We start from the raw sequence: 13,595 nt of genomic DNA on the forward strand, positions 1-13,595 counted from the left end.
ATCTGGTAAGTCTGCCAATAAAATTAGGACAAAAACCCAGTCCACAAAAAATTCTAGTTACAGTTCTTCAAGCAGCAAAAGAAATAAAGTCATGTCAACAAAGCATTGTATAAAGAACTCAATAATAAAAACTAAAGCTTTAATGGAACATGAACAAATTACAAGTACACATCTGGATTATCTGCCTTCTTCCCGTATTACAGTATTAATGATACAATATTCAGTTGTTGTTGTTTTTTTTAAAACCCACCCAGCATGTATAATGCTGTCTAGCAAATGTAAACAAAGTAGAATGTGAGGCTTTTTGTAAAAAGAATGCATTTCGGAGACCAGGTTGAGGTGAAATCTACTTTTAAAAAACATACCCATTATGATGTTGAAATATATAAAATGCTTATGAACTGTAAATTCATATGTACAACAAATTTCCAAGACAAGTACAGCAGTCACTTGTTGTCACGTATTATGGTGATTGACTTTAAAGGGAAAATAACCCTTATTTTTGGCATAAAAAAGCAGAAACTAATATGTAGTAAACTGATGAGTATGTAGAAAATATACAAGTATACAATAGCAAGAGGTTAGAAAATTGAATACTTTGGAAAAGATTTATTAGTCTGTACAAGTTAGTTTTGATAAACCACTGCTACTTGTTACAGTAAATTCAAGATTTTCATTGCAACAGTATTTCCCCACACATCAGAATCCAGAAGCTATATAATGCCTTTTCTCCAACTGTCACTTTGCTTTCTCCCTGACCCCCAATACATAGAAATAAGGTTCGGAATATCAACTAGCCATTTAAGCAATCATATGATACATATCTTCATAACATCAAACAAGCTACAGTTGAGATACTTGGACAAACACTACCAACATTTAAGAAAAAGCGTTGGTTTTAAAATGTGCTAAGTACTATTATGAACAAGTCACAATGAACACACTAATTTCATATCCCTCTGGAACAAAGTGGGGGGAAAAACTTGACTGCCACTATCAGAGGCTGCATTACAAAACCTGCAGCTCAAAAGTGCCATGAATCTAATATATATCACAGGATTAAAACTCCAGTTAAGCAACTGAGTTATTCATTGAAGTGAATTAAAAAGTAGGTCCCAATTGTGTTATTTCACTGCTAGTTCAGAAGCATCATCAGACAAATGCAGGTGACTTTTTTTGCTAAGTACCTAAAAAAAATCTATAACATCAGCTTCCTCACAAAGCTATAAGAACATGCTGTTAAACCTGCAAAGGAATTCATCAGGAATAGATCTGTTACACTTATAGCTCCCAGAGTTTCTAGGAGTTATACAAAACAATCCAATAATCACACAAATTTAACTAAAAGGAGACCAAAATGCAGACAGACAGCTTCACAACAGATATTTGTTGGATGGATTAAAAAAAAATACATGATGAATGTAGGTCATAAAATCGAGTGTACTTAGTAATGCACACCCATTTTATGTTACATAAAAGACTGAAGGTTGCAATTTGTGCATGCTTACCATAAACAGTTTACCTGGGAAAGCTGATGAGTGTTTTCTTATAAATGTTCATCGCCATGATACAAAACAAATATGTGCAAACTGCAAGGTCCCTAAAATAGCAGTTAAGGAGTTTATATACAGAAAGATGACACTATCTGATCAAAAACGCAAAAGATAGACCTTCCCAGAGTTTATAACATAGAACAATATCCTCCACAAGCTCCTCCATGGCTTTCTTCCCTGTGTGATAGCCTTACTCCTTTATTCTGGTTTTCGCTCTCCCATAGTCCAGGGGTTTGAATGATCTTTTCAACAAGTTCTTCAAAGGCACATTGTACACCATCACAGGTTTTTGCACTAGCCTCTAAAATAGGAAGAAAAAAAAATAACATTAGCCTCTAAAACAAGAAAAAAAAACCCTTTACTTTTTCCTACAAAAGAAAAATAAATACTTGGAAGTAATATAAACATCTTCTGTTTCTGTATTACCACATTTTATATGGCATTATTTTAGTTTAAGTCATCCTCCCAAGATTTATAGTCATAACATTTCCCACAGACCTTTCATTAGTCTTTTCTAACTTACCATTCAAAAATTGTAATGTAAAAATAACTGATATCAACTAAGGTCTTAAAATCTATATTTTACTTCATATTTAATAATTTGTACTGTACTCTAATCCAGAAGAAACCCCAGATATTACAGAGACTTATTTCAGGGAGAAAAAATGATTATGTCTATATGAATCTGTCATTATGTGTAGTTTAAGTAAAGAGAAGATTTTTACCCATAGCTGGTTCATTTAAATTCATGCAAGAAGTTTTTCCTTGGGACAGCTAAAAGGCTCAGTGCATAGTGCACTGGGCCAGGAGATGGGAAGTCTTGGGTTCATATCTGGATCAGACCATGTCCTCATTGTGTGAACTGGGGCAAATCACTTAACTCCAACTTCCTAGTTCTTAGGGCTATTCTGCCTTGGAACAGATACTTAGTATAATTCTAAGAAAGAAAGTACATTTTTTAAAGTTTTTCCTTTTATGAAGGATTTAATTATATCATAAAAAAGAATAAGCATAACATTAATTTTTCATGTTTGTAATGCCAAGCAAGTAAATAAGCTTAAATTACTGGTTCTTTAACATTTACACAATTAAGAATATAAAACTAAAGTTAATCGTACACACAAAATCAGGGGGGAAATTCAGGAAGTGAAATCCTAGATGTTGCCAATCTCTTGAATTATGATTTAAATACTTAAAATGACTAAATATTTTCATTTAATATAATTTAATACAGTTACTTCAAATTAAAAAGAAGTTTTCAGGTAGCTTGGTACAAGAAGCTCAAATATCAAGACATTATACCACTGATATTTATGTAATGCCTTTGAAGTTCAAGTTTCACATCTACTACTTCCTTTTACATTGGTATTATGATCCCCACAAGATTAGACAGCCACCCACAAAATGAATATTAGAATTCAAATTCCTGGTGCTTCTGATCCCAGAAGTCACTCACTTGACACTTCTTAAATGAGTAGAAACTGTTATAATTACTTCTTGGCCCTAATCAAAACATACATCTTTATACACTTACCTATAAATAACATGGAATGCTTTCGTGCAAATTTTAGCCCTTCATTTCTATCAACTTCACGGTTTTCCTAAAAGAAAAATATAGGTATTGATAAAAGTTCTATAATATAGGGTTAAACAGTCAATGTTTCTACCTTCTTACCTTGTCAATTTTGTTTCCAACTAGCATTTTTACTATGTCATTTCTCGTGCAGTATGTTTCCAATTCACTTAACCAATTATCCAGCTTAACAAAAGTATCTCTTCTTGTGACATCATAAACTGAAATAGAAGATTTAAGAGCCACAAAATACACATTAAAATAATTTTTTCAAGTTAAAACTCTCATCTCTCTTTTTGTCTTTAAGCTAGGGTTGCTATTATCTACTTTATTCAGATTAAAAGGTCACAATAAAAATCATCTGTAAGCTTATAAAATGTAGGCCCTTGATAATGCAACTCGGAAAAGGGCAATAAGCTACTGAGAAATTAAGTATCTAACATACAAGGGGAAGTTGGTGGTTTCATCCATGGGCCCTCACCATTCTTTTTTCTCTTCCAAACTCCTAGGTTTTTTACTGTATGTTGTTCTTCATAGATCATTATGATTTAGGAGTCTGGACTGTATGAAGTGAAGAGAGGTAAAGAAAAATCAAGGGTAATTAGGGTAAATGGTGAACAAAACAACTGGACACAGATTACTTTCTTTTTTCTCCTAAATCTTGTGACCAAAGGCATGGATTGAGCAACCATTAGCCAAAAATCAGTTTCCCTGTGCCTAAAGACAATTGGTCTAATACTCAAACTGATCCTGCAATAATACTGTCTTCATTAACATCCTGCACTATGCAAATAAGCAAATTAACCTGGATTTTATCCTTTCAGGGGAAGATAGCTAAGGAGTATTCACTATACAGTTCTTGGTATGAGTAAATATTTCAAAATTAATGATGTGGCACTGAATAAAAATAAGACTTTTAAATATAAGGTTAATTAAATGAAAATTTCTAAAAATACCTAATTTCAATAAAAACCAAATGTAGGATAACAAAATAGAATGCTTACCTAATATAACACCTTGTGCACCTCGGTAATAGCTAGGTGTCAGTGTTCTGAAGCGTTCCTGACCGGCAGTATCCTAGAAAGGAGAGATCAAAATTATATACTTAATAAACCCACCTATGACTCACATGCTCAATGTTTAAAGCTGGAAGGCACCTTTTCTTTTAGGTCACCTAGCCCAGCCTACTACTTGTACAGATGAGAAAATCAAGGGCCAAAATAGGTTAGTTGACTTAGTCCCAGACATAGGGGTAGTAAGCAGCTGAGCTGAGTTGTGAATCCAAGTGCTATGACTGTAATTAGTACTCTTTCTATACCATGTAAACAGGACATTTTCCAAATATATTAAATTAAGTGCCATAAAATCAAAATAATATTGTCTTCAATATACCACCAAAGCATCATCTCTTATAATAATATTAATATAAAATGTTACCCCACTGGAAAATTCTCATTAAAGATGAAATGAACCAATATTAATAGATCTCCCTCTGGAGAAAAGGAATAAATATTTTATGCTATTTTTGCTTTTAAATTTTTATTATGGAACACTTACTTCATTTAGAAGGAATTACAGGCATGTCAGGCTATATTTTGTAAAATATAAAGATTTTAAAAGCTAAGTATACATTTGAAACTATGTATATTTTTAAAAATAAACTTTAAGGTAAAAACATCAATTATTCCTCTGTAACCTAACCTTTCATTTTATTTGTATCTAAGCTTTTCTTATAGTTACCTTTTTACTTTGGATTATTTATTATTTTCAATATTTCTTTCACTTCTTTTTTTCTCCCTAATTATATCATATTCCATTAAACTGATATGCCATACTTTTTTAGCCATCTCTAAACTTAGATATTGAGGCTGTTTGTAATTTTTCTCTAACTACTAAAAGCAACAGTACATTAAATATGCTTTTTTGAGACTTCTCTTTTCCATAATTCTTCAATAAATCCAATGGCAAGATTCTAAGTCCAGAGAGTTTATGATTTTTGGTAGTATTTTGCCAGATTAATCTCCAAAAGTTTCCACTAAGGTTATAAGTATTAAGGTTATGAGTATAGTATAATATATAGTAGTAAAGGTTATGAGTATATAAGTATTAACTAAGCAATGCATAAGCATACCTTCTTTACCTCAAGGACAAAAAAGCATGGAATCTGGCCATTTTTACTTACTTTGGTCAAAGATGTAGAGCTGGAAAGGACTTCAGAGTTCATACTATCCAACCCTCTCATTTTACAGAGAAGAAAACTGAGGCTGAGGGGGTGAAGTGATTTCATCCAGGTTATAAAGGTAAAAAGTATTTAGAGATTTGAAAGAGAGTTTCCTTTGGAACCTCTGAGAACTTTTAAATGCAGTTTTCTTTTAAACCCTTACCTTCCGTCTTGAAATCAATACTGTGTGTTGGTTCCAAGGCAGAAGAGTGGTAAGGGCTAGGCAATGGGGGTTAAGTGACTTGCCCAGGGTCACACAGCTGGGAAGTGTCTGTGACCAGATTTGAACCTAGGACCTCCCGTCTCTAGCCCTGGCTCTCAATCCACTGAGCTACCCAGCTGTCCCCTTAAATGCATTTTTTTTTTCAAGAAAGGTTATACATTTTTTAAAGTAAGTATTTTTAATTTCTTTTTATAATTAACTAAACTACCTCTCAATCATTTGCTAGTTGAGAGATGTTAATCTTGCATTGAGAATCAGTTTCTCATATACCTAAATGTCGTTTTTTAGTAATAGCATGACCACAAATACTTTCTCCAATAAATTCATTTATAAATGTTTTTCTATTTATATAAAAATTATTAATAATTTTTTCTACACTGTCCCCAAATAATTTCTCCTACTTGTTCACAAGAGATCAAAATTTCTCTTTCACAAAGTTATATTATTCCATTTCATCTTAATTTTTTAAAATCCTGCTTCTTGCTTTAAGAGAGCAACTGTCTTACTGTTAGGTTTGTACAAGTTATGTATAATTCTTGAAAACAGAATTAATTAAATCAGAATACTAGTTGGATAAACAAAGAGAGAATATTATATATTAGTCTCTCCTCAATTCTGAACCAAACTATGTTTCCCTTTCACTTCCTTTGAGAAACAGGAGGCTACTTTTACGTGCCCTTACCAGGCAGTTAGTCCTACACTTCAGCTAGCAGTAGTATGTAGGCCTAGCCAAGAGGCAAAGTAAGTGAAAGCCTCTCTGGACATATGCTTTTCTCATACACCTTTAACCCTGAAGATAGTTCTGAGGAGTGATAGAGAGCTAGAATAGCTGCAGGAAGCAAGGTAAATAGTATACTAAGCACTGGGATTTTTAGTCTAACAGTGAATGGCATACACAACAGGAACTTAATAAATGTTGGCTGACTGTCAAGAGTATTTAAACTAATTTACAGCTTCAAGGGAAAACTTAAAGGAAAATAAATAAAAAACTATATTCTCACTCATTCCACATACATCCTGGTCCTCATGCAAAACAGTGCCACTCTAATTTCTTACTTTTAAGTTAAGAAGGTAACAGCTAGAATCCTAAGATTTGGAACTAAGAGACATTAGACATTATCTGCTCCAATACCTTTGCTTTAAAGATAAGAAACCCCAAACCAGGACAGATAAAATAAATTGCCAAAGTTAAAAAAGCTAATAAATGAGCTGGGATTTAAATCCATGTATTACCTAACTTTTTGCACCATAGAAAAAACAAAGTTCCTGACACTAGCTTTATGACCCTGGGCAAGTTAGTACCTCTCAGTACCTCCAAGTAACTCGGGCTTAAAGCTGCAAATCAGATGAGGCTCTACATTGGCAGTGGGAAGTTTCCTAAACCAAATCATTTATGGGTACAGGTCCTCCACTCCACCACCTTCCCCAGGCCCCAAAAAGAAACCCACAAGGTTTTAAGTCAGAAATTTCCTTTTATCTGTTAATGATTAAAGTAGCATTTATATATTCAGTTAAGAATGATTAATTATTAATTTCAGTTTTAAACTCTAAAATAAATCTATAGTTGATTTAATTTAGTGAATCACTATACCAATGCTATCAGGAATGGTTCTCTAATGTAATTTTTGATTCTCTGAATACTCTAATTATGGATGGGAAGAAATTATTTTCAAGTTGAAGTAGCTGCTAATAGGAAATTTCACATCTATACCACAAATATCCCCTTTATAAATCTCATGTTGCCACAGAACTGAATTCAAGATTAGCTTAAAAATTTGCTCAAGCAATAAACAGAAGTGTCAAAATAAAACAAATAGTAATACTTACTTTACAATCCACCGGGAGAATAGTTCTATACTTATTCCTCATGAACATATGCCAAAGATTAGAACTAGCAATTGTTCTCAAGGAAAGACAGCATAAATGTCTCATATATAAAATAGAACAAATATTTACATAAATGTCCTGCCATGGCATGTAGATGACCCTGGATTCTCCAAAAAAATTCTACCAAATTTGAAAGGTTTCAGAGCATGTCTAGTCCTAACAATAGAATTAAATTCACTAGAGCTGAGAATTATCATCCTAAACTAAGTACAGAAGAGTTAATCACCTAAACTGGTCACTAGGAAATTAATTCTTTGACCATGACAACCCATAAAACAAAAAATAACCCTATCACACTTTCATAACTGCAGTAGTAGAACATCAGAAAGGGGGAAAGAAAATGCTAAAATCACAGTTACTCAACTCTACACAAAATTAACCTAACTGCAAGTATTCTAGCCCTATAACACTGGCAATCTACTAGAAGACATGAACCAACATCAATGCTAATTAAATGGCTCACAGGTTCTCCTTGTAGAAACGGGTAGTGAACAAAATTAGTTTCATCACATGCCCAAATACAAAAAAAAAAAAAATTTTGTGGGACAAGTCATTTTATCTTGCAACGTTAATGAGCAGTAAATGGAAACAAACAACATTAGCTAGATAACTATAGTTTATAGACCATGTTACAGAAGAAGGAGAGAAAAAATTCCACTTAAAATTTGATTAGATTTTCTAAATTAATCCAGTAAGTGCTTGTTGAGGAAATCCTACAAATATGGTCTGCAATTTAAGCAACTGACATTTATTTAGCACCCGGAAACAAGGATATAAATAGAAAAATTAAATTGTACCTGACCTCAAGGAGCTTATCTTCTACTGAGAGAAAAAACTTGCTGTTAACACAATATCAGCCATAAGCAGGAGTATCTCTTTCATTTGACTTTATATAGGGAATAAGATAGATTAGAACTAAAAAAAAGGAAAAAAAAACTATAAAAATCACCTAGGCCCAAATCCTGAATTTTACAAATGATGGAACAGAGGCCCAAAGAGATGAGGGGATTTGTCCCAGTTTTGTTTTGTTTTGTTTTAATTTTAAAAGGTTTTTTTTGTTGTTGTTTTTGTTTTTAAACATTATTTTATTTGGTCATTTTCATACATTATTCATTGGAAACAGAGATCATTTTCTTTTCCTCCCCCCACCCCACCACCACCACCACCCCCACATCCCCCCACCCACCCCTTACCTAGCCGACAGGCGATTCCACTGGGTATCACATGTGTCCTTGCTCTGAACCCATTTCCTTGTTGTTTGGTATTTGCATTAGGGTGTTCATTTAGAGTCTCTCCTCAATCATATCCCCTCAACCCCTGTAGTTGCCTTTCCTCGGTGTTTTTACTCCCACAGTTGGTCCTCTGCTTATGGATAGTGTTTTTTCTCATAGATCCCTGCAGACTGTTCAGGGCCATTGCATTGCCATTAATGGAGAAGTCCATTATTGTCCCAGTTTTAAAGACAGGAGTGAAGAGTTGGAACTTGATACCATACCCTCCATTCCAAATTCAGTATTCTCCCAACTACATTAGGAAATAAAGTGATTTGAGCTCTTCAGAGCAGAAACAATCCTAAACATCTTCTGAGATTCAGAAAAGACATTTCTTTTTCAGCCTGAATAGAAAGGAGAGCAGTCTGGATATCAGGAGGATTCCTATCCCCTTTGAGGACAAGGAGTCAAGACTAGTTCATTTGGCCTGCCTTTCACTGTTTACTTGCTCCTACCTCTACCTCTATAGCAAATAGCTACTGAGAATAGCTACTTATATGTAATTACTTAGATACTCAATACAAGTAAAATAAAGTAGATTAAAAAAAAACTTTACTGGACTATGACATACAGTTGGATGGATATTTGATTAAATTAAAACATCTACCTGGGGAAAGCACTATAGAGGAAGTATTGATATAGTGGGAAGAATGCTAGACTTAGAGACAGGAGTTACCGAAGTTGAAATTCTGACTGACATTTACTAGCTTGTGTGACCATGGAGCAAGTCACTTCATTCCCTTGAAGCTCAAATACTTCCATCTTTAAAATGGTATATAAAATGCTTTTTGCACATCTTAAAGTTCTATATAAAAATCATCATTATTAGCATAATAAAAATAGAGCTCCAGAGAACTACACAGAATAAGATATGTAAAGGTTAAAATTATTGTTGAGACTGAAAATCTAAATTTAAGTGGTCGCCAGGGGAAATCCCAAATAATAAAATGTCCAAGTCAGCTGGAATTTTTTATGGTGATTTAATTGATAGTGGAGGAGATTAAGGAGAAAGAGTAGGTTTCTCTCCCTCCCACACCAACCCCCCCCCACCCCCCGCTCATATCAAGCAGGGAGATCAGGAGATAATGAAGTAAGGTTTTGGAGTATGAAGGAGGAAGGAGTCAGCCAGAACTCCAGAAAAAGAAGGGCTAAACCCAGATGCCCGAACCTGAATCAGCTCAAGGCAAACTCACCACCACCACTCCAAGATGTGGAAATGCCTAGCACACTCCCAGCCAGTCACCTCTTCAGGGAAAGAGGAAGAGACAGGAAGTGATGTGCCTTATATAGACGGTTTTACATCACTTTTCTGCATCTCATTTTTACCAATGATCACTTAGCTTGACTTAGGACAGCCCAGGGGTCTGTGCGCTTTTTCTGCACATGTCTGTTGCCTTTTTCTCAGATACTTAATCTTTGAGTTTGGTGCAGACCTTCCTAATCTTGTTAAACTAAGGAGGGTTGGGAAAATGTGGACTTCCCAAGACCTGATTCTGTTATTCCAAGTATATCTATTGTTACTGATCAGGAAATAGCTAAATCAAATCTTCTAAAGAATGGTCTGATTAGGGTGAAATAGTTTTAAAATTCACTGATATGATTGGATTGTAATTTATACAGAAGGAAGAAATAGTCACAAAACCATTAGGTTATCTAAACATATTAAATATGGTCTGTGTAAACTCTCATTTGTTCAAACTAGTGTACAACTGACCAAGATGCAATCAAGAAGACAATTGTTTAGCTCATAGTATGTTGAAATGGGAGGAAATGGTTATCCTATCTTAGGTGGACTTTGGCATGACCTTCTAAGGATAACCAGAGTGGGTAGATGAGTCCCATAAGCCAATCATAGGGCTTATCTCCAATACAACTTCACCCCCAGTTAACCCAATATTTCTTCCACAGTCCCTTCCTTCTGCATTACAACCTCTCCCCTTATGTTCCAGGGCTAGGCCATTCAGAACAGTTATAACCTAATCACAACCAGAGCAGTTATACTAGCAACTTCATGGGCAAAATTCTCCACCTCCATCATTTTTCAGTTGTAGCATGCACCACCCCATAGGGCAGTGAGTAACCAATGAGAGCTCAGCCTTTCTCCTTTCCATTTTTGGTAAGACAAAGCAATCAGATGAGAAGATGTGGCTAGGCATTGTAAAATCCTATTAACTTATATTTTCCCCAAATATACCCTTCTTAAAACTTTCCTCATTTCTACTGACAACTCTACCATCCTTCTAGTCAACCAGATTCATATTTTCAGTGTAATGCTCAATTCCATACGCTCCTGTCATCCCATATATCTAATGAGTTTTTTAACTTAATCTTGTAGCTACTTCTTCAACTTCATTCACAAATCTCTTCCAACTCAAATCAGTCTTCAGTATCACTGTCAAACTGACATTCCTCAAGTGAAAGTTGTCTACTTAACAATATATTCTAGTGGCTCCCCATTAACTCTAAAATCAAATGTTATTTCATTCTTTTTATTTCAATTTTTTTGGTAATGTGCATAACTATTAGTATAGTAGTACAGGTACTTATAAGTAAATACCTATTGAGAATGAGTGCTCAAAATTTTTTACTGATAGAATATGCAATTATCACTACTATTTTTCTGGGTCACAGTTTTCTTACTTGTAACATGATGGGATGAATATAGAACTTTCAGATTCTCTCCAGCTCTAAAATTCTATGATATGTTGTCAGTTGTCATATTCCTAGTCTACCTTCTTAACTTCTATGGTAAAATCAAGCAAATTCCATTTAGAAAGGGAGAGATAAATTCTCAAATCACCTCCTTCCATTCTGTTAATTTCCTTGCCATTTCAACTTCTGGTGTTCCCCAAGAAAGTCATAAGAGTTTAATGTTAAAGGGCAAACTTCCAAATTATGTCAAATGCACAGCAGATGGAAAAACATTAGGTACATGATATGGCAAATTGATGCCTGTGACTATTCTCTGAAAAATAATTCACAATAAAACCAGATACACAACTACATTAATGCATAATATTTATAAATACAGAAAATACTTTTCATTTGACTACAAGATGAAAGTCTATCTCATTTTTACTAATTCTATTCATTGTCTTTCAGCTCATCTACAATGGTTAGGAATTCTTCCCACCCCAAACCTTAATTTCTACTACTCAGAAACTAAATTGGAATCTGAATATGAAAGCCATCTATAAAACAGGATGTGATCTTATTAAAGTTTCACAGTACTTGCCCCTCTAATTACAGTGCCAGGAGGGTGGGAAGAAAAGTAGGAGGTAAAGTAAAAGAAATCAAGAATCACTAAAATTTTTAACAAGTATAATTTAATCTTATCAGCTTCTTTATTATCAGGTACTTGAACTAGTGGCTATAGATAATGTAGTAAATTTAAAGAAAGGGTTAAAATCTACTTTAGCTTGTTTCATATTCATTTTATGTGGTCCTATAACAATTTTGACACCCCAGGAAGGAAGCACCAAAATCTCACTATATATTCCAATTATTTGCCAGATCAACCCCTGGGAAATGAGACACCAGAATGTTATGGTCTCACTTCAAAACAAAAACCTATTAAAGATCCCAACATAAAAATGAGTTTATGCCTAATGGCCAAAAATTTAGTGTTTAACATTATTTAGGTCATGTTACTCAATAATCTAAGTAGATGACTAAATGAAAATCACTCCAAAAGACAATAAATAATCTGATTTGTGAATTTTGAGACTAACTTTACAGATTTCTAATTAATGGGAGAAGATAATTTTAAAAAACTTACGACTATCAGTCAGCCTCTCTAATTAGTATTAAATTTCTGTTGTTGAACACTAGCTACAACCTGTGTAATTGTAGGAAGTCACTTCCATAGACCTCAGTTTTCTCATTTGTAGAATGAGGGAATTGGACTAAATTGGCTTCTAAAGCCCCTACCATCTCTAGAACAACAATTTTATGAATCTATCACAAATGCAAATCTAGGCTATAACAAATGTGGCAATATAAGGTCTTCAAATGGTCAAATGAAGTCCCTTGATAGCTTAAGAGATGGCTACAGGTAAGATTCCCTAAAATGGAATTGTAATAAATAGAAAAAATTGAATTCTATAATTAACAGATCTCAGAAATCTCTAACCTAAAATCTTTCATTTTAGGGAAAATTAAGGCTCAACAAAGAGAAGTAATGACCAAGAGCAATTAATGGTAAAAGAAGAATTTATTATAAGCCCAAAATTACCTTTGCAGATGATGTCCACTTCTACCATATCAAGTTGCCACAATAATGCCTGAGCTGTGTGTCTAAAGAAACCATGTCCTATTTCTTCAACATAAGAAACTACTTCCATACCCATCCCATTTGGCTTTCATTTTGCCCAGAAATGTTACTGAGATTCTGTGTCCTCACTCAGGAATTAAAAGGGAGACAGAAAGAGTTTTTCCAATGCAATCTCATAAAACTGCAGACTTTGAATGGACCTCAATGGCCATCTAGTCCAACCCATATTTTTAAAATAATTCCCTTTACAATAAACTCAACAAGGATCAAATCTTCTCTGAAAGACCTCCAATGATAAGGAAATGGAGACAGCTGTAATTATCAGGAAGCCTAAATTTGTTTCTCTGTAACTTCCCAACCATACTTCCTATTCTGTCCCATAGGACTTAGCAGACCAAGTCTAATCCCTCTTCCACAAGAAGTCTTCTCAATACTTGAAGATAGCTATTGTGCCCCATGTATTCCAATCTGTTCTTCTCCAGGATAAATATCTTCAATTTATATATCATGAACCTGAGACCTATTCAAGAACCTGGTTATAAAACTTTTCCGTTTACTAACTTCCTAAAATGTATCACTGCATCAGACATCAAC

The 13,595-nt window shown here is 34.1% G+C and overlaps 1 protein-coding gene across 1 annotated transcript in view; it reads right to left on the minus strand.

Annotated features, from left to right (window-relative positions):
* Positions 1-594: 594 nt before the first annotated feature.
* Positions 595-13,595, minus strand: part of RAB18 (RAB18, member RAS oncogene family) — a 39,678-nt gene continuing 26,677 nt past the window's right edge. The window contains exons 4-7 of the mRNA XM_001367029.5: positions 4,131-4,203; positions 3,229-3,347; positions 3,088-3,154; positions 595-1,854 (exon numbers count right to left, since the gene is read on the minus strand). Of these exons, the coding sequence (XP_001367066.1) occupies positions 1,682-1,854; positions 3,088-3,154; positions 3,229-3,347; positions 4,131-4,203 (432 nt within the window). The 3' untranslated portion in view covers positions 595-1,681. The remainder of the gene's footprint in view (positions 1,855-3,087; positions 3,155-3,228; positions 3,348-4,130; positions 4,204-13,595) is intronic.

This window comes from Monodelphis domestica, chromosome 5, assembly GCF_027887165.1.
Source record: "Monodelphis domestica isolate mMonDom1 chromosome 5, mMonDom1.pri, whole genome shotgun sequence".
Classification (NCBI taxonomy): Eukaryota; Metazoa; Chordata; class Mammalia; order Didelphimorphia; family Didelphidae; genus Monodelphis; species Monodelphis domestica.